This window comes from Astyanax mexicanus, chromosome 6 (assembly GCF_023375975.1).
Source record: "Astyanax mexicanus isolate ESR-SI-001 chromosome 6, AstMex3_surface, whole genome shotgun sequence".
Classification (NCBI taxonomy): Eukaryota; Metazoa; Chordata; class Actinopteri; order Characiformes; family Acestrorhamphidae; genus Astyanax; species Astyanax mexicanus.
The window spans coordinates 4922249-4944541 of record NC_064413.1 but is presented as its reverse complement, the minus strand read 5'-3'; the positions used below and the strand labels follow the sequence as shown (position 1 = coordinate 4944541).

At 39.6% G+C, this 22293-nt stretch overlaps 1 protein-coding gene and 1 long non-coding RNA gene across 3 annotated transcripts in view; both read left to right on the top strand.

Annotated features, from left to right (window-relative positions):
• LOC125802491 (uncharacterized) overlaps positions 1-22293 on the top strand; it is a 479356-nt gene that overhangs the window by 83545 nt on the left and 373518 nt on the right. The gene's annotated exons all lie outside the window — the stretch shown is intronic.
• jarid2a (jumonji, AT rich interactive domain 2a) overlaps positions 1-22293 on the top strand; it is an 89894-nt gene that overhangs the window by 40665 nt on the left and 26936 nt on the right. For both annotated transcript variants that reach the window (XM_049480718.1, XM_049480717.1), the window contains exons 5-8: positions 3550-3735; positions 13634-13797; positions 20607-21005; positions 21494-22211. In XM_049480718.1, coding sequence (XP_049336675.1) covers positions 3550-3735; positions 13634-13797; positions 20607-21005; positions 21494-22211 — 1467 coding nt within the window. The remainder of the gene's footprint in view (positions 1-3549; positions 3736-13633; positions 13798-20606; positions 21006-21493; positions 22212-22293) is intronic.

The window sequence follows — 22293 nt, the reverse complement described above, 5'->3', positions numbered from 1 at the left end:
GTCTTTTAATCCGGTGCTCCTTATGTATGAATTAAACCAATCAGGTATTAAGGAGCAGTAAAGCCACTCTGCTATAGTACAGCGTTATACAGGAGTTTCAGTTTAGTACTCTAGCAGTATTAGCATTAGCCGCTAACTGCGCTAAGTTCTAGCTCTTTTACTGTTCAGACGTGAGTTTTATCATCCTGTGGCCTGCTGCTAACCCTGGCTAGCACTGCTGTACCAGCATTAGCATTAGCCGCTAACCATTCTAAGCGCTAGCTCTTTCACCGCTCAGAGATCAATATTATCGGACTGTAGCCTGCTGCTTACCCCACCTTACGCTCCTGCAGTAGTGTTTAGCATGTAAATAAAGGCTACCGGAACACTGCTACACAGAGGGTTCCTCAGTGTAGCACTGTCGGGTGGCATTAGCTGCTATTTGTGGCTAGAGCTAGCGGTTAGCCGTTAAAGATAATATTGTTGCACCCAGCTATAGTGGAAATCTGGAAATCTAAGCTTACTGTAAATAAACTCACCCAAATAAACAGTTTTCAGGAGAGAAATTTGGGTAGATTAACATCCAGCACTCGTTTGACTTTGAAGGAATTACAGTTTTGTTTACTTAACTTACTGCTGTTCCTTACCAGTGTCGCCGGTGTGCACCCCTGTTCCTTACTAGTGTCGCCAGTGTGCACCCCTGTTCCTTACTAGTGTCACCTGTGTGCCTTATAGTGCGAAATTCGATAGCCAAAATTAGTGTGGTGTTCCTTATATTGCTGAGTGAGTGTATATATTATCTTACAATTATTTTGTGTTCCAGACAGCAGGCTGCACAGAATTAGCATATTTTTCATGAGTGACTGTTGAATGTTGAGTGACGGTAACAGTGCTCAGCAGTACTCTATCATTAAAGCTAACAATTAACAGCTTTAATGATGGAGTGAGAATCTATTTCACTTGTCCTCCAAAGCCAAAGACAAAAGACCACAGCTCAGGGGTCTCATTAACCGTAATAAAGGCTTAAAAGCCATCTCAGTGTTCAGGGAACTCAGAGCTTCATTCAAAACACAATGTGACTCTTTTCAGGGCTATGTCATATGGACATAACCTGCAAACAGTACCAGTGACTGAACATTTAAAGAGCCAGTAAACTCTAGACCATATTTTTTTCTATTAATGGCTAAAATTGTGTTTTTCTTAAGTAATAAAACATACCAGTCCTGCTTAAATTTTTATAAACATTTCTAATCTTTAAAAACGCTTTTATTGTGGTAATTTCTGCCTCTGCAGCGCCCTCACAGGTTCAACTGTGCTATAGGCGAGAATGTTGTTTTGTGTACTTTGGTACTCACACATCACAGTATGTAGATCAGTCTATTAATAATACCGCCCCCCTGCAGACGTCCAACCATCTGCATCTGCTGCAGCTCAGCCAATCAGCTCTCCCTCCTGCTCTACCACCTCTAAACCCATACATCACCCAGTGCCCCTCCCAAACTAGCCCTCCCATTTTTTAGCCTTTTTTAAAAATTACAATAAATTACTTAAAGCTCTTCAAAGGTTTTTCGGCACTTGGCTTGGCTGTGTTCTTGTTTAGTTTGATGTAGATTTATTCACCTAAAAATGACTAATAATCCATAGTGGCAGGTTCTATTACGATATATGAAATGTGTTTAACAATCATATAAACGTTATTGATTGCAGAATTATTGATTTATCATCACTTTCTATCCTTGTTTTTGTCAGAATATTGAATTTCTGAAGAGACGCTAAAACACACAAAGCTGAAGCACAAACCGGTCCTGCACACAATCACATGCTATAGCCCAAACCGGTCGCATGCACTCGGTGACCCTGCTGCAAATAAATGGCAGCTGAGGGCATGTGCAGAGCTCCTGAACAGCCCCTCCATTATGAGTCGCGGAGCCTTCAGCAAGGATTAGGAGCAGGTTGGATGAAGGGGGATTGGGGCCACACTGCCATTTCAACCATTAACCTCACTATGCTGTCTCCAGGCCTCAGGCTAGAGGCACAGACCCACCAAAAGGACAGCCAAAGTCAAAGATGAAGCTGCAGAGGCTGACATGGAAGTGCGTAATCAGATGAGTTATTCTCATGGGAATGTTAGCATGCTCCCTCTCATAGTTTTGATTTCAGCAGTGTCAGAGAGAGCATTAGTAGAATGGATGGTTGCAGAACTTGGCAAGCTTTTTTTTTTTTTAGATGATTTCTCTCAGTCTATTCTGGCCTTTGTGTTCTTGGGTGTTACCAGTGCAACCTGACGAAAAAGCCATAATTCTGCAATCCATAATTCTTTAGGTTTCTTTGATATTTCCAAGCTCAGAATGCTCCAAATTGTCACTAGGAGTGATGAGGGGAAAGAGCACCATCTACCCACCCAGAGAAAGCAAGGAAAACTGTGCTCTCTTAGGGCTCTGGCAGCTAATGGCAAGCTGCATAAACGGGATTTGAACCAGCAATCTCCCGATCATAGTGGCAACGCTTAGCTCGCTGGTCAACTCGACAACAAATTTAGTAAAAATGTCCCAAACGCATTTTTTTGATTAATTTTTTAAATGCCGTTAGTTCTGTATTTTTGGAAGGGAGACAGTAATAATGGTGTAGTGTGGTTTAGGACTGGCAGACTATATTTAGTATAGACTTTTTAACTGCATTTTAATATCTATGCTTTTCAAATTATGTTGTTGTAATGTGACGAGCTACTAAGTTTAACATAGCTTTAATTGAAGATTTCAATTTGTGTATGATTCTGCATATGAAACTGTTTCTCAGCCTTCCTTGTCTGCAGTAGCTAGTGAAAGAAAATCCTCAGAAATACAAGTTGATCAGAAGTCTCTATCAACCAGTAATGTTGTCATGTCCTCATCCTCCTTGGCTTGGGACACACGCGTCTCTGCTGCAGTGCTTTTAGCCAATGAGATGAGATATATTTGCATGCATGAATATTCATGAGCAAGAGCCCTAAACCTGTCTTTCTTCAGAGACTTCTAATTTAGTGATCTAAAGCAGAGCTGAATAGAAACACCTGAGCACTTTTTTTTACCAACAGCTCACATGTCATTTATTCATACTAAAGCCCACAACTAGACATTTCAAAATAAATTTAAAAACAATGGAATGAGACCTTTAATTCCATAATAGCATACAATTGTATATTCGCACACAATTGCTTCAAAACACATGGAGAATCAGGCTACAGTCACACCAAGATGAAGTGGCTTTTAATTTCTTGCCTTAATATGACACATATCTCATTAATTCAGATTCAGTGTTTTCGAATCAGATTTAAATCACTTTTGGACGTGATACTAGACTTCATACTACAAACAAATCACTTACATTTATGAAAGTGAACTATCAAGATTCCAAACCAGCCAAATCTGATCTGAGCAGAACATCTGGATTAAATAATGAGGCTTGTAGTGTGAACACAGTCCTCCTGCACTCTCAGAAAGACTCGCTCATGTTTAAAACTGGCCAAAATAGCCCAAATTACTAACAATTACAACAGTGTTGACTTTACCCTTCTCTCTCTCTCCACCTCAGGTTCTGCTGCGTTGCCCAGCAACATGAAGTACTTCGGCAGTGCTCAGGATGATGAAGACGCAGAAGAGGAAGAAGAAGACGAGGATGAGGTGCAAAAGGAGCCGGCGGCTAGCGTTGCATCCACTTCTTGTCAGGCCAGTCCACGCAAGAGCAAAGCCCCAAGCAGGGTTGTGGCCAACGGCCATGGTAATTTACATTTTTTTCAGTGCAACCTACAAGGGTTGGACAATGAAACTGAAACACCTGGTTTTAGACCACAATAATTTATTGTGGTGACGGACAGTTCTGGTGGAAACAGGAGAGTTAAGGTGCACATGGAATTCTGCCGTGATTTGATCAGCCGTCGTTTTATGTTATTTGGATACAATCCGGGTTAGCACCCGAACATCCCTTTCAGACAGCTTCCTCTTACAGCGTCCACAGTTAATCCTGTTGGATGTGGTTGGTCCTTCTTGGTGGTATGCTGACATTACCCTGGATACCGTGGCTCTTGATACATCACAAAGACTTGCTGTCTTGGTCACAGATGCTCCAGCAAGACGTGCACCAACAATTTGTCCTCTTTTGAACTCTGGTATGTCACCCATAATGTTGTGTGCATTGCAATATTTTGAGCAGAACTGTGCTCTTACCCTGCTAATTGAACCTTCACACTCTGCTCTTACTGGTGCAATAATGTGCAATTAATGAAGATTGGCCACCAGGCTGCTCCAATTTAGCCATGAAACCTCCCACACTAAAATGACAGGTGTTTCAGTTTCATTGTCCAACCCCTGTACATACATGACGTGTGCAGGTGTGATGGATCACAGTATAAACCACTAGGGAGTCAGGAATAGGGATGTGCCATATCATATCATACACAATAATATCGCCAACATTATTGAATATATCGTGCCATGTCCCCATCTCCATTTATTACATCAAGGTTTTACTACTAGAGACAGATTGTATCTGTCCAGTATCATATATTTTACTTTAATCCTGGATATATGGGGATATTTGGAGTACATCATGACATTCTGGATCATTGACTTCTGTTATAAATCTGATAAAATACTTGAATTTTCCTTTTTTTTTTTTACAGTTGTTTATTCTTGAAAAAAAAAAAAGAATTATTGCAAAAACTATCATGAAATATTGTTTATTTTAGGGTCATAGGGTCAGAAATGGTATATGTTTATTCTTCTCTATATCCAATCACAATCAGGTTCACTCTATCTGGATGGAGAGATTTATCTGGATAGGGGTTTATTGAACGATGAGAAGCCGGAATGAAGATACGCTAAAATGAAATAGGATTAAAACTGTACTAGCTTAAACATAAACTGTTATTTGACTGGACAAGCATTTAAATACATGATTCAGATATAATTTCTACACTTTTTAATGAGGTGTGAGTACAAAAAGTACTTTTATTATGCATAAACCTCTTTTTATCTATCGTAAAAATCTTCTAGTAAAATGCGAGCGCACCAGGGTTCAGAACGCTGTTGCAGTTGAGTTGTAAACAGAACAGGCATTTGGTTTCCATTCCAGGGCCCCAGTCAGGTGAGTTATGAGTGTGTCTCACCCCACGCTGTGCAGTTAATGACCCGTGTCTATGCACAGCACTCTGTCAGATTGCCTACATTTGCTGTATACAATCTATAGAGCACACGGCATTCACATTCATTGAGGCATGTCACACATGTGTACGCTGTCAGGCAAGTCCTGGTCTACTCCCCTGCAATATCATCATTAACCCTTCGAAGTCTTGAGGGGCGTCAGTAATAAGAAGAGGGCACTGATTGGGTGTTTTAGTTGGTAGATGATACCACGTCCACTTTACTGAGCAAAAAAATATATATATTTTATTATACGTTGTAAAAATATAAAAGTCAGTTTCTCTGATTTTGCTATTTATAGGTTTATGTTTGAGTAAAATGAACATTTTTGTTTTATTCTATAAACTACAAACAACATTTCTCCCAAATTCCAAATAAAAATATTGTCATTTAGAGCATTTATTTACAGAAAATGAGAAATAGCTGAAATAACAAAAAAAAGATGCAGATCTTTTAGACCTCAAATAATGCAAAGAAAGCAAGTTCATATTTATAAAGTTTTAAGAGTTCAGAGTTCAGTTCAGTGGCATCATGTTCTCCTCTCTCCACCAGTCTTACACACTGCTTTTGGATAACTTTATGCTACTCACTCCTGGTGCAAAAATTCAAGCAGTTCAGTTTGGTGGTTTGATGGTTAGTGATCATCCATCTTCCTCTTGATTATATTCCAGAGGTTTTCAATTTGGTAAAATGAAAGAAAACTCATACTTTTTAAATGGTCTTTTATTTTTCCCAAGCTGTAAATAGACGTTACATCCTCCAATCTTAATTTTGGCCAGTGCAAATTTTATTTTACATGTCTGTCCCAGCTCCAGTGTACTGTATATCTTGATTTCTGGTACTTAGGTAAATGCAGCCTGGAACACTCAGTCATTTGCAACTATTTGCACATTAATAGAGGGAGTGTGATCTTCTCCCTTGACACTTTGTTTTTGCACGGAGGAAATGTGATGAATATTTATAATGTGTGAGAAAAACTCAAGGATAATGTGCAGGCTCTAATTAAGTCACAGTTATTATCCGTGATAATATAAGCATCATGTAGTTTTACACAAAATTCTTGAAAGAAGTACTTGAAGATTACAGTGAAAGAAGTCGAGACATTCTGTGGAAAGGGTAGATTTAAAATTGTTTATATGATACCTCACTTAAGACAAGATAGTTTTTAGAAGTCTTTGAGGTGTGAAACACAGTCAAATCTGAGGTCTTTGGGGTGCGAGTCTTACTAGTTTCTTAGTTTTTGGGGCGAAGGTCTGTGGCTCATTTGAGTCTGAGCAGAGTTTGTAGACTGTGAGTCACAATTTATTTTCACACAGGCATAAATCTAAACACACCAAAATGCATACCTGTCAAGTTTTAGATTTAAAAATAAGGGGTATTTTCCTCCTTCCACTTAAAGCCGTCCCACCAGCCCAACGAAGGTTCAGTATCCCTTATATTTTAAGACAGGTTTACAAAAAATCTAAAATAACCACCTGTGAACCACTTACACACTGTTGTGGACATTCCTACATATGTCATTCTTTTAATACAGCCAAATTAAAAACCCTTTTCTAGATTTCATGTCTTTTTTTGGCATAATGCACTCTTTTATATTATATATTTTTTTATTTATTTAATGGATTTAAAATTGAACAAAGGGTGCACAAATTCTGCAAAATGAGTGTTGGTGACCTAAAAATAGTATCATGAGCTTTTACTAAAAGGACATGGACCAGATATGTTCCATCAGTAAAAAATAGTCCTAATGGAGTCTACACAATTCATTATTTTTAATTAATCTTCTTTCTTTTGATCACTCCACCCCTGATCATTTCAGTTAATTTCGGTCCTCTCCACTTTTCTAGTTAAGCTGAGTCACAAGCTGTAATTTTTTTATTTTTAAAAGGTTTAATCTGTGTGTTTTTTTTTTTTTCGGAGACGAGTATTTTTAAGCAGCTATCAGAAAAATCTCATCACAGTTTACATGATTAGCCTACCGTTACCTTTCTTTGCGCTCCGCAAAATCAGCAAGCTGATTGGCTGTTTCTCCTGAGGCGGAACTTTCTCCATGAACCGGCACCACGATTGGTTAAGAGACACAGAGCGGTCAGTGCCCTGTCTCCTCAATAATAAAGTTTTTTAAATTTTAATATAAAACGGGAAATTAACGGGAAAATACTAATACGGGAGGACAGCGGGAAAGAGGAGTAAAATACGGTAGTTTCCCGGCCAAAACGGGAGACTTGACAGGTATGCCAAAATGCGCACCAGTAAACCACGCAAGCACATTGTCTCCTCTGATTGGTCAGAGCTGTCTAACGCGGGACCAAGAACGTAAATATATAATACAACACATATATCTGTGCATAAAGCAGTGTGAAGCTGCTTTAATACTGAATTCTGAAACGCTGTGCTTTCAAACTTAGTGTTTATAATAGAATGTGCAGCGCAGATGTACACATAGTAAAAGGAGTCACATGGCTGCGAGCAGTGAACGCTGAAAGCAGCACAGACCGTGCATGTAAACAGCATGGAGCAGAGATAGCGTTTGTTGTCTTAGCTGTTGTAATTAGCGTTATTTGGTTAATATATCAGATTAAAATGCGCCCTGTCAGCAGTTTAGCTCAAATAAAAGAAGTATATTGACGTATACTGTTTTCACACCTGCTCAATTAAACTGCATTAAAGTACAAACAAACCAGAATCTATTTTAAACTAATCAAATAGTGCTTGTGTAAAACAAAAACCCTATATTAATTGGTGAGTGTATGCAGTCCTGTTTTGTGAGGAAAAAATCTTTGCCATTTAAAAGCAGCTTAAAGTAAGTCAGTAAAGAGTATTTTGTGTATGTGTTATTATTTATGTTTATAGCTAATTACTTACACATAATTCATATCGTAAATTGAATGTTAAATAATAGGACTGTCAACATTGAAGCATTAATGCATACAAATAATTTGAAAACAGTAACAAGTTTTTTTTTTTTTTTTTACACAATTAATTACACCACCAAGTTTGACCCAAACTTCTGCCGTAATCTTCCCAGACCCCACCCAACACGCAAATGTATTTTTTTCTGGAGTGTTTCGCTTGTGGTGAGAACATGATCCAGTCTCGATCCGACCCAGCTATCAAATATACTTCTTTTTATTTTATATGTATATATTAGCCAGATAATATACTGCTATGAACAAATGCTGTCTCTGCTGCTTCATGCTGTTTACACACTAAGAGTGCAGTATGTGCAGCGTTCACTGCTCACAGCCAAGCACTTCTTCTCACTATATTTACTTTCTTGCTCCGGTGCCAGACAGCTCTGACCAATCAGAGGAGACGATGGTTTATTGATGCGCATTTTGGTGCGTTTAGGTTTGTGCCTGTGTGAAACCAAACCAAACAGAGGGAGAAACGCTCCAAATAAACACTTAAACTCATCAACTGATCTGGACCATAGAAACTTTCACAACTTACAGGTGTGAAAAAAGCACTTTTATACTCAGCTAATTAACCTCTAATTCAGAAATCTAAGCTGAGATGATTATAATAAAATAAAATAAAAAAGTTTCTTCTATCTAATTTATCGTGCATTCTTTAATTGACACCACTAATATAAAATATAATAAAATTTTATATTTTTTACATTCATTCTTTTATTTACATTTAAATATCTACTATAAAAAACTATTAGCGTCTTAAAAAGAACAAGTGCGATTAATCACAGTTAATCACAGAATGTTGTTGTGATTAATCAGTTAATCAGATTATTTTTTTAATCGATTGACACCACTATAAATAATGCAATAATGCAAGAACCACACACTATGCTCTGCCTGCATTTTTCTCTCTCTTTTCCTCATGCATGTAACCAGACTCCACTGCCCACTCAGCACATTCAGCAGTGTAATGTGACACCGCAGTCACCTGATCCTCCTCCACATGCTATACATGTCAGAGGGGCTCCACAGTCCATCTACACAGACCCTCCGTCTCACACAAGTTCAAAAGTTGAACCTGACCTCCATGACACAGTGTCTAAAGTGATAGTTCAGCAAGAAAAAAAAATCACAGCTAATGGAGATAAGTAAATACAGTGGAGGGCGGGGCACAACTAAATGCATTTTTATATTTTATATGCAATTTGTTAGTCATATTCTCAGTTATGATGCCCCAATGACAAAGAGGGGGAAGGTTAGCATGTGCAGCACCGGTCAAAAATTTTGACACACTTTGTCACTCAGAGTTTTTTTTTCTTCATTTCCTACATTGTAAATAAATACTGACATCATTCAAACTATAAAGGAACACATAAGGAATCATGTAGTAACTCACATGGCTGGGCACCTGCTTGTAAACGCATGTTTTGAAAGCTATGCAGCTCAGTCTAGCACAGTTTTGCGGTGCATATATTTCTAGTTACAGCTGAATTCCCGCTGGGTTGGGTTATGCATTTTTCAGTGTATTCACTGGTGTGTAGGAAGCTTCTTTTGAGCTCGGATTGATCAGGTATTTGATATTGCTCTTCGTCAACGCCCAATGAGACCAATGAGAGCCATCTCAACTGACTGCAGCATATTAGGCAGGTGGTCTTCTGATGTGGTAATGTTCTGGCACATCATATGGCACCTCATTTGATTAGGCTGCCAAGGATTCCCACACACTGTTATCTATAAAAATGGATGTAAAATAGACTTTAAGCTTTTCTTATTTTCTTGTTAACTTCAATAGCCTAATAGCTCTAGTGCAGGAGTGTCCAAACTTATTTGCTGGGGGACAGAAGGAGAAATATATTTGAAGTCACGGGCCACAGACTCTGTAATAAAACAAATAATGAAATATACCACTTTAAATAATACTTTTTCCTGATTATTTCATTTACACACCATTTTACTTGACTTACTATCTTTATCTTTGACAGTGTTGTGTAAACTAAGATTTTTCAAATTGATGTTTAATTTCATGATGTCTCTTAATATAAAACTCCTTAATTACGGCAACTTTTAGACTCTTTGCCCCGTTTTTCTGTGCTAGAACTGTGCACCCTCTCCGCTTTTAGACTCTTTGGCCCGTTTTTCTGCGCTAGAAATGTGCACCCTCTCCGCTTTTAGACTCTTTGGCCCGTTTTTCTGTGCTAGAAATGTGCACCATCTCCTCTTTTAGACTCTTTTGCCCCGTTTTTCTGCGCTAGAAATGCGCACTCTGTCCGCTTTTAGACTCTTTGGCCCAATTTTCTTCGCTAGAACTGTGCACCCTCTCCGCTTTTAGACTCTTTGGCCCGTTTTTCTGCGCTAGAAATGTGCACCCTCTCCGCTTTTAGACTCTTTGGCCCGTTTTTCTGTGCTAGAAATGCGCACCCTCTCCGCTTTTAGACTCTTTGGCCCGGTTTTCTGCGCTAGAAATGCGCACCCTCTCTGCTTTTAGACTCTCCCGTCTCCCGGGCTGTAGTTTGGACACCCCTGCTCTAGTGCAAAGCTAAAGAAAGCCAAAAGCCAAAAGCTTTTGTGTTAAACGTTTCCTTTAAACACTAAGCCATTGTGGTGAGATTCATTTAAACAAGGCTTCACTGGATATTTCTGGACTAATCTGCTAAATTTAGCTCTTAATGTTTACTCACCAAAAAGCTGTGCCGTTGAGGCTAGCTTTAGAGCATTTTAGCCCTTTTTAACAGTCCAAAGATGGCTTTGACCTACATTTTAATTGAATCCGGACCCCCTTCCTCAATCCCTCGCTGTAAGGAGAGATGCTCTCATCTTCTCAGTGTACGCTGTGGATATAGCCTGTGTGCTTCTGCGCGGAAACTGGCATTGAAAGACACCTCTGTGGGAAGCCTCATGAAACCAGGAGTCACGTCGTGCCGCTGCGCTTCATAAAAGAAATGAGAACCCTTTTCTCTCTCCGCTTTAAACTAGCCGCTGATCTAAATAAGACACTTTTATGTGTGCTGCTGGCCGAGTTCCAGCCGGTCTGGGTGATAAGTTGGCCCCTGGAGAAGCGGCGGTGAGGCTTTCATTTCGAAAAGTGACCCAGAAAGCATGCCAATGTTTTTTTTTCTAAGAAATATTGAGGAGTCTTTGTTGAGTGAAGAGATACGATTGCTAGCAGAGGCTAAAATGAACTAAACCTTCATAGCATTTTTTTTTCCTGGCTCCTTTCTGTGTGACTCTACTATTTTCTGTGAGAATGTGTAAAGCAGTGTGGTGGTTTTAACTCATGCAGGTGAAAAGCTTTAGCTTTGATAATTAGTCTGCTTAGCCTGCTAGCGGATTAGCTTAATCGCAGTTTCTTATGTGTTTTAGCTTTCAGCAGCTCACGCTAAGGCATTTGAGTGTTGGCGCAAGGTTGCTCTTGAGATATGCCTGCAGGGTTCCAGTATTAGAATATTATGCCCTAAGCCAGGGGTGTCCAAACTACGGCCCGCGGGCCATTTGCGGCCCGTTTCCTTTTTTGGAGCGGCCTGCAAGGTATTTTAGAAATAGAATGAAAGTTGGCCCGCTGTTAAGCAGGTTTTTATAATGTGAGATTCAAAGATTGAACGCTAGGTGTCAGAAACGAGCCAAAGAGTCGGAGAGGGAGCTCATTTCTAGCGCAGAAAAACGGGCCAAAGAGTCTAAAAGCGGAGAGGGTGCGCATTTCTAGCGCAGAAAAACGGGCCAAAGAGTCTAAAAGTTGCCGTAATTAAGGAGTTTTATATTAAGAGACATCATGCAATTAAACATCAATTTGAAAAATCTTACACTGTCAAAGATAAAGATAGTAAGTCAAGTAAAATGGTGTGTAAATGAAATAATTAGGAAAAAAGTATTATTTAAAGTGGTATATTTCATTATTTGTTTTATTACATAGTCTGTGGCCCGTGACTTCATAATATATTTCTCCTTCTGGCCCCCAACAAAAAAAGTTTGGACACCCCTGCCCTAAGCTTTCATTGCGTTTAATATCTGTGGCACAGTATATAGGGATGCAACGATTAGTTAATATTATCGACAATGTCGATTATTTAAATTTGTCGACTACAACTTTAATTGTCAAATAATCGTTGTAATTTGTAACAGTAACAGTTCTGCATTACACGAAGTGCAATGGGAGAAAAATGGGTAAATAGCTCACTCACACAGGTTACACTCAACTTGAGTCAGTGTCTCCAAAAGTGCCCAAACAACACAACAGATTATATATTTACTTAATAAATATCAGTGCTTTTCATGTTTAAATAACATCTATACATTTAAATGGCTTTTAAATCTCATGTTCAGCTGTTTCTATTGTTTTTAGAGATGGAGGACATGGCAGAAATAATCGCTGACTAATCAACTAATCGAAAAAAATAATCATCAGATTAGTCGACTACCAAAATAATCATTAGTTGCAGCCCTAGAACAGTACAGACATTCGGCAGAGCAATGACTGTACAGAACATGGACAATGTAACACCTTTCAAAATTCAAGCTCATCTTATTTTTCTCCTTTATCTTCTAGGCCTATCTTGATGCTTGGCACTTCATGATGCTCATTGCTACCTTACACCCCGCTAACAGTGTATATTCATGCCTTCTGTGAATATACCTAAATAAATAAATAAAATAAAAACATTTTCTTTCAAAGTCAAACGAGCACTGGATATTAATCTCTACAGGTTTCTCTCCTGAAACTGTTTATTTGGGTGAAGAAAGTGCTTCAGTTTGTTTACAGTGAGCTTAGATTTCGAAATATTTTCAACAGCGTGGTTAGCAGCAGAGCTTAGCGCTAGTAAATGCTGGCTGAAAGCACAACACTTGAGGAACCCTGACTGTTCCGCTAAGCCAGGATGCTATCAGGTAGTGTGTGTTTACTGTATTAAAAAAGCTACATGGGCGAACCGCTAACCGCTAAGCCAGGATGCTATCAGTTAGCGGTTCGCCCATGTCGCTTTTTTAATACAGTAAACACACACTACAGTTTAGTATACACACCTTTGAGCGGTGAAAGAGCTAGCGCTGCTGTTAGCGGCTAATGGTAATACTCCTCCAGCCTTAGTGCTGGAGAAACTTAACTGAAAACTCACCTTCATAATGCTATAGTTCAGCGGAGTGACTTTACAACTCCTTAATACATGACTAGTAGAATTCACACATATAGCGCACTTTTATTTTTGGGAAAATTTTAGGATTTTAAGTGCGCCTCATACTCCGAAAAAATACAGAAGTTTTGAGATTTGGACTTGCTAGGCCCTTTAGGATCTGATGCTAATATATGTTTTATGTCATGGCTGATTAATGCAAATGTTATAGTCAGATTAACCTTTTGTGTATAAAAGGTGCATTATTGCAAGAGTGTTACTATATAGTTGTTCTAATGTTTTTAATGAGCTTGTTATATTTCAGCTATTTTAATCCTGGCATGATCATCTGTAGCTGTATTAAAACAGTGGTGTTTTTTTTTATGAGTGTGGTAGAGTTTTTGACTGCCTGAGCTAAAAGTGTCATTACTCACAGCCTCTTTCTCTTAAACCTGTGTGACAGTGTTTAACGGGCAGCCACGGGCGACAGGGGAGCGGGAGAGCAGCCTGAGGGTCAGGGGCAAAGATGGAGCCCAGGGGAGAGACAGAGGCTCCGGATCATCGGCCAGAGCTTCCACCACACACAACCTGCGGCCCTGCAAGCCTGCACCGGAGCAAAAACCACAGGTACCGCAGCCTGATTACTGCGTCTGCTGTATGATTATTTACTGTTTTAATTCGGCCATTCTCCTGCTATTTGGTTTTGGTTCAGCTCCTCAGTAATTGAGACATTTACATTCTACATTCATTAACAGACCACAAAGCAGCCGTTACCATGTAAAAATAGAGAACTACATTTTGATCTTTTATCAGTCAGATAAGAAAAAGATGCATAATAAACCAATAAAAAACAAAGCACATCACATTGTTCTGACATTGCTTGACCTCTTTACTGAGGAACAGTCAGCAGGCATCCCCTTATTAAGTATAAAAAGCTGAATTTGGACCAAAGGGGAATGTAATCCACCATGCAAAGTAATTCACACATCTACATCACATTTCACTACACTGTGATTTTATTGTGAATCGAGAAAATGTATTTATTTTAAAGAAATAGTTCAAATCATTGATTTTTAAGACAAAAAACACTATAAATGCATTCACATTGTATTTTTCTAAAATATGAAAAAAAAAACATTTTTAGCTTTTTAAGAAGACCCAAACCTGAAATCAACCAAATTTATTATCATTCAATTCACTAAACAAATGGATAAATAATGTACCAAACAGGATCCTGTTACTGGAACTCACTCCTGTTACTGGTACTCACTCCTGTTACTGGTACTCACTTCTGTTACTGGTACTCACTTCTGTTACTGGTACTCGCTCCTGTTACTGGTACTCACTTCTATTACTGGTACTCACTCCTGTTACTGGTACTCACTTCTGTTACTGGTACTCACTTCTGTTACTGGTACTCACTCCTGTTACTGGTACTCACTTCTGTTACTGGTACTCACTCCTGTTACTGGTACTCACTTCTGTTACTGGTACTCACTCCTGTTATTAGCACCCAGTCCTGTTACTGGCGCTCAGTTGTGTTAGCTAGATGTTCACTATTTTAGCTGATGTTCACTAATCTAGCTGATGTATGCTAGACCTTAAAGGTCTCATTCCATCATTTTTTAAATCATTTTAAAATGTCTAGTTGTGGTCTCTAATATGAATGAATGCCATGTGATCCTTTTTTTGTGAAAAAAGTTCTCAGGTGTTTCTATTTAGCCCTGCTTTAGATCACTGAATTACTGGTCTCTGAAGAAAGAAAGGATTTGGCTCTTGCTCATGAATATTCATACATACAAACATAGCGCCTCTGATTGGCTAACAGCACTGCAGCAGAGAACGCTTAGCTGTCTCCCCCCACAGTCAATTTTACAGCTCCAAAACTCAAAGGACAAAATGTTTTCAGAGATACAGCCTTAGTTAAAGATATAGCACTGAGTGCTAGATAAAGTTAACCCTTAAACATCACTTAATGTTAGACTCGAGTGGCTCCACTGCCGAAAAATGGTATCAATGCCATGGTGCTAGTGCAAATAGAGACTGCCCGTCGTGACGCTGGTCTCCCTGCGGCAGCACGAATATCCCTTCCTGTGACCGGCGGTAATAAACTAAGGCTAAGGCTACTAACTCTTACCTCAGACTTGTTGATTCAGTACTTGGGCAGTTTCACCACGGCAAAGCCACAGAGTTCACTCTATATCAAAAAATCTGATACGAACTGCGTCGCTTTGACCGGTGTTCTGTCAAGTTGAGCTGCCTTGTCAAACCGTGCTTCCCTAGTGTATATTTAAGGTCTTGGTAAAACACAGAATCAACTGGAGATCCGATTTAAACCTACAGTTACTTACAAAAGATAGCTAACGTTAACTAGCTCTGTAAACAAAAGCTGTAAACAGAGTAAACAGAGCTGTTAGCTCCTCCGTAGCTATAGCTCAGGTGAGGTGGGTGAGGCCATGAAGTCACTGGTTGACGTAGACAACCTAACATCTCTCTGATCAACTCGTATTTCTGAGGATTTTCTTTTACTGCAGACAAGGGAGGTTGAGGAAGTGTTTCATGTGCAGCGAGACCTACGTTATTTCACACAGAACAAGAAAAGTGGATTTTAGCAGGATGAGACCTTTTCTAGGTGATGTTATCTAGATGTTGACTATTCTAGCTGATGTTAATGAAATGTTAATAGATATGATTTAATAGGCTTTTACTATTTGATTCTTTTGCTGCTTAACCCCAGTAATATCACCTACAACTGCAGACCCATATTAATTTTGGTCAAAGCTCTTTTTCTTCTTTTTTTCTTTCCAGCAATTAACTGATTACCCTTTCATACAAACAGCCAAAGTAGTCTGAACGCACCTCCCTAATGACCAATAAAAGACAGCATAATTACAGTGCACTCTTGATGGAAATACTCACGAGTCATATCAGGAAATTCAGCAGTGTACTTTTAGCTTAGCCATGTTGAAAGCTTTGAAAGCCCTGTAGTATGGATTGCTCTACACGGTGGAATATATATATATATATATATATATTAATTTTTGACATTATTTCAACACTCACAAATCAAATGAGAAGGCTCAGTTTGCCAGTTTGGCAGGTTTTTCATCATAGCACTAATTAAAAGAGAAGCTTTTCCACTGATTACTTTATGGTCTGGCAATGAATCCTCTCCATAGATATGTTAACTGTCAATTACAGGTACGATCTTGGGATGACAGCACTGCTGTGCTTCAGTACAAATTCATTCACAATTCCTGTCGTAAATCCGTGCAAGATTTAGGCGTAGCGTAATCACACCAGATCAGATTTATGATGAAGGACCCTTAATTCAAACATATTGAATACAGAAGGAAAATGTCCTTTTATTTTAGTGAACTACATGGAGTTTATATTACTATCCCGCATTCAAACTAGCAGGTGACAGAGTGAAAAAGCTCATCATTTCTGTTTCCTTCTTTCCTGTTTTATATGATACATCTTTGCACATATACAGGTGCTGGTCAACGAATTAGAATAATTTGAAGTGCAATCATGAAATTCTTTGGTTGATCTGGAGACGTCAGCGCCGGTCTGCTTGTTCCACAAGTCGGTGAGCTCGGAAGTGGACTTGAACCGGTTGCTGACTGCGATCTTTCTCAGCTGCTTGTTGTCGCGAGCAGAAGTTTTTCGGACGCCGGAACAGTTGGTGCGCTTGCTGCAGTTTTTCTTGAGAGCTTTGCAGACGGAAGACTGGCTGATGCCGAGCTGCTCAGCAATTTTAGTTTGGGTCAAGCCTTGTTGGCGAAGGGCTTGAATTTGAGCCACTATTCCGGTTGAGAGGTCGCGCTGCTTACCCATGATTGATTTTACAACTTAGAAATTCTACTCAACCCTGACTTTATACTGCACAGTGAACACTCTTCACAGAAAACAAAAATTCGAGCATTTATTCTAATTCAATAAAACAACAGTGTCACAGTTAAATGGCCTAAATGGGCCTTTTGGAAAGCTCAGCTGAGCAAATTTTTTTCCAGGTAACGAGTTCTGTGATTAGTCTAAGGAGTAGGACAGGTGCGGTGAACACCTGATTTGCTTTCTGCACAAAAAATGCATTCAAAGAATGTCATGATTGCACTATTTCAAATTATTCTAATTCGTTGACCAGCACCTGTACAGGGAAAATACAAGTTGTAAAGAAAATAATTCAGTACAGTGGGGAAAATCATTTTAAGTTTTGAAAGTATACCTCCTTATACAAAGACATGAATAATCCATCATTGTTATGGTATGTTTATTTTAAAAGACCAAGACAGAATATCAACAAAGATTGAAGACAAAAATATTAAATTAAGACTATAAATGTAATGTGGTCCGATGAGACTTTGACTCTTCATGTTTAGAGACAGAGAAATGCACCGCATGCTTAATGAGAACTTCCTAAACACTAAAGTGTTTAAGTAGTGGATGGGCCTTCCAGCAAGACAATGACCCAAAAACATAAGCCCAAAACAGCAACAAAGGAGGAGCGCCTTAAGATTAAGATGATCATTAAGATCCCGAAGGGGCCTAGTCAGTCATTGATGCTTTATTCTATAAACTATGGACATTATTTCTCCCAAATTTCAAATAAAAATATTGTTATTTAGAGCATTTATTTGCAAAAAATAAGAAATGACAGAAAAAAAGATGCAGAGCTTTCAGACCTCAAATAATGCAAAGAAAACAAGTTCAGATTAATACATTTTTGAAGAGATCAAAAATCAATATTTGGTGGAATAACCCAAATGTTTTTAATCACAGTTTTATATGCATCTTGACATTTTCTCCTCCACCAGTCTTACACACTGCTTTTGGATAACTTTATGCCTTTACTCCTGGTGCAAAAATTAAAAAAATCAAGCAGTTCAGTTTGGTGGTTTGATGGCTTGTGATCATCCATCTTCCTCTTGATTATATTCCAGAGGTTTTCAATTTGGTTTTCATCATTAAGTGTTTGATTAGAAGTGTTTTAGCCTGTACTGCATTTTGAATGAAGCACAGTCTTAAAGGCCTTAAATGCCTGTTTAACTGAATGAGAAATACTGGGTTAAAATTTAAAAATGAATGATGGTTGTTTTTGTTACACACACACACACACACACACAGACTACCGTCCTTTTTTCAGTCCAGACACTGAAGTGACACTTCTGCTGCTGAATGCTGCTCTATTCACAGTAAATGATCTATAGTTATTTATTCCACCATCATAGCTGATCTGTATGCACCTATGTATGGGTTGTGTGTGTGTGAGAGTGTGTGTGCTGTAGAGAGAGAGAGAGAGAGAGAGAGAGAGAGAGAGAGAGAGAGAGAGACAGTGCAGTCTGAAGTTTCTGATGCTCCTGCCAGGGCTTCCCAAAGCGGCAGATGTTTCAGGTTAAGTGTGCTGCAGCAGGCCTATAGCAACACATGATGTCATCTCCTCTCTACCCAACCCCCCTATTCCTCATGCTCTCTCTCTTTCTCTCTCACACACACACACTCACACAGAGAGAGCTAGAGAAAGCAGTTTGGAGCACTCAGGCAGGCTACAGTGGGTAAAAGCGCACTGTCTGATGTGAGTTACTCCATCCAACCTGTGCTTTCAGGCTGTATGGAAGCGTCCGCACTGGTCTACACTCAGTTAGGCCATCAGGTTTTGAGTAGAACAGTCTCCACCCCTCCCCCACCCCTCACACACTCGCAGGCTGAACAATCACAGTACATGGCCCAGCTCACGTGCACACACTCCCCAAAGAGGGACACCGCACCTTCTGCGAGCCCTCTAGTGGAGAAAGGGTGGAGATATCGCAGATATTAAAACTACAGACAACACTGTATTACTGTCCAGTTAATAGATAATTTGATAAGCTTTCTAAAAGAACACTCTGCCATTTGGATCAGTTTAATTCAGTCACCTTATAAATGTTTTTTTTTTCTTTCTGTCTATATGCTGTGTTGTTTGTGTGTTGAATGTTTGTGTGTTTGTGTGTTCAAGAGGCTGTGCCTCTTGCCAGGCTGCCATTGTAAATAAGAAGTTGTTCTTAATGATTTGCCTGGTAAAATCAAGGTTTAAATAAAATAAATAAATAAATAAAAGTTTAAGCTTGTAAGTTTGAAGCATGTGTCTCACACAAGACACAGTTGATCAGCCTAGACATGTTTAATATTAAAAGGGATTATTATTGAGATATCAATATTCTTGGTGATATGACCAAACACTGACATTTTTTAAATTAACAAAAAAAAATACTACTGCAATTTTTTTTTTGTAATGTTTTATTCAGTACCAAAAATTTATACAATTGTCTATTACATACAGTAATTTATCTAGACCCTGATTTTGTATAAACTAATAATACTAACAAAAGAAAAACAAAAATAAAGTAATCTGATAACAAAAATCTACCACCGAACTAAAGTACAGCATATTTATTGCATGTAAACTGCAAACAAACAATTTAAATAAAATATATACAAAACAAACCCCTTTTCGGAATATTGCGATATCATTTTTTTTCCTATTGTGTCAGAATCTTATTTATTCTTAGCTTTTATTTCTTGTTTTAGTTCTTCAATTAGTTTTTAATTTCCTTTTCATTCATTTTATAATTTTATTTGTAATAGTTTTATATCATTACCTTTTTAACTTATTTTAATTAGTTTCTTTTAGTATTTATTTTTTTGTACCATGTTAGTTTTAGCTTAATTTTGACAGTTTTTTATTTAATTAGTCTCTTATGTTCTTTCTTTTTCTTTTTTCTTTTTATCTATTATTCACTGTTATTTGAAAATTTCTTTTGATTTAAAATCAGTCTCAGGTTGAGTCTTGAATATGGTGTAAACCGAAGTCAAGTCTTGAGTCTTTGGGTTGCAATTTGAGTCAAGTCTTAGGTCTCTTAAATGCGAAAACTCCTTTATTATTAATTCTTACTATTTGGTGTAGTATAGAAGAAACTGGTTTTCATCTATTTTTCAAATTTTCTATTTTTTTATTTTTGCACCTCACCTCAGAATTAAAAAAAAAGATTATTGCCTCAAGTTTCTGATTTTTACATCTAAAAAACAAACAAAAAAATAAGAGTCCTGTTTCTTTATCATCAAAGTAAATGGAAAAAAAATGAAATAATTACGTTGTATAACTTCTTTGTTCAAATTTAGCCTGAAACGGTCAGAAAATTGCACTGATAAACGTTACACTGACCAGAGTCAAGCCTTGAATCTCAAATATGCCAGTACGAGTCAAGTCTGAAGTTTCTGGAATGTGATTTTGAATAATTGTTGGATTTTTTTATGCATTCATGCAACTATTTATCTAAATGTTTTGACTGTCCAGAATTCTCTATGATAACTAGAAAACAGTGATAAATTCACCACTGTCTTGTGTGTTGAATGAATTACCTAAACACTTCACTTATACTTTCCCTCTCTTCCTCCAGCCCTCTAAAGTGCAGCGACCGCAGAGAGCCGCCTCTGCTAACAGCCGGAAAGCGCGGAAGGAAGATCTCCCACCTCCTCTCCCGACCAAAGCTGTGAAATACCCCAAGGGCCACGTGACCTACACCAAAGCCAGACTGTTGAAAGAGGCCAAGCTGGACCCGAGCGCGCACAGACGCCACCTGAGCTCGCAACACACCCATGCACACCTTCAGCACATCAACTCAGGAAAAGCCCAGATCGGCCAGGGCAAGACGCAGAAACAGGTGCTATCATCTGCAGCCAATGGCTGCTGCCCCAGGCTGAGCGGACTGACCAACGGCAGGCCGAGCGGGCCTGCTGCGTGCCCACCCCGGCGGGACGGATTACGACAGTCGAAGAGGCAGCTGGAAATGGTTAAGGTAGGATGAATTTTACGCTGCTGACCGTGACTAGTGCTAACCGTGTCTAGTGCTAAGCTGCTGCTTACTGTAAATACATGGAAGTGCTTTACTGACCCAAATGAGAGAAATCTGTGTAGATCAGGGTTCGACAATAGGCGGCCCGTGGGCCAGATGTGGCCCGCAAGCATGAAACATCTGGCTCGTAAGGTGGTTTGAAATATAATGGAAAAAATAAAGAAAATGCCTCTCTGGACAGATTTTGTGTACATTGCTCCCCTGTCTCTCTGTCGCGCTCGGCGTGACTTTAGTTTCCGCACATTCTCGTCTTTCCACTCGTTCTCAGGCTGTGTCCCATTTCACTAGCTGGGGCAGCGGTAGCGTTTTTGGACCGCGAGCCTGAGGACCCGGGTTCGATCCTGCGTGAGGAGCGGTGTGTTGATTTATTTATTTCCCCTACCAGTATTTAGTAATAACAGTGTATTTTTTTTCTCACTGCCCATCTCCAGGCGGGAGCAGCGAGTCAGACTGAAGCAGGGATGGAGGTGGAGGTGAAAAGGGTAAAAGTGCAGGTGGTTCCCCTCGACACACGGAGCAGGAGAGTGGCTCAGGAGGCAGCGGCAACCGTAGGAACCCGCACTAGAGCGACACAAGCAGCAGGATCCCAGAGACCCAGACGAGCCTCCGCCGGGAAGCTCATGTTAACGAAACAGACACACTGTACAGCCACAACTCGGGCCAGGAGCAGCCCTACTACCTCAACCCAGAACCCCAACAGGGACACCCTGAAACCAGCCACAGTTCCTAAACCAGCCAAACCGCCCAGGTCCAGCGCTCCCATCAAAACGCCCACCGCGCCCGAACCAGCCGAGCCTCCCAAACCAGCAGAGCCCAGAGTGGTCCAGGAAAGGGAACGGGGTAGGCGCGGCACCATCCCTGAAATGACGGAGGTTCCCGTCTTCCACCCCGTTCCGCGTGAGTTTCACGATCCCCTGACGTACGTGGACGTGATGCGCCAGCGGGCCGAGCCGTTCGGCCTGTTCCGCGTGGTCCCGCCAGCGGGCTGGCGGCCCGAGTGCAAGCTGAAGGAGGAGATGCGCTTCGTGTCTCACGTGCAGCACGTTCACAAGATGGGTCGGCGCTGGGGTCCCAACGTACAGCGGCTCGCCTGCATCAGGAAGCACCTGCGAGCTCAGGGCATTAACATGGAGGAGCCACCATTAATCGGTAAGAACTAACAATACATATTCTATTTTTTTAAGGTTTTCAAATGATTTACACTGTTAATATGTTTTATTGCCTCCAATTT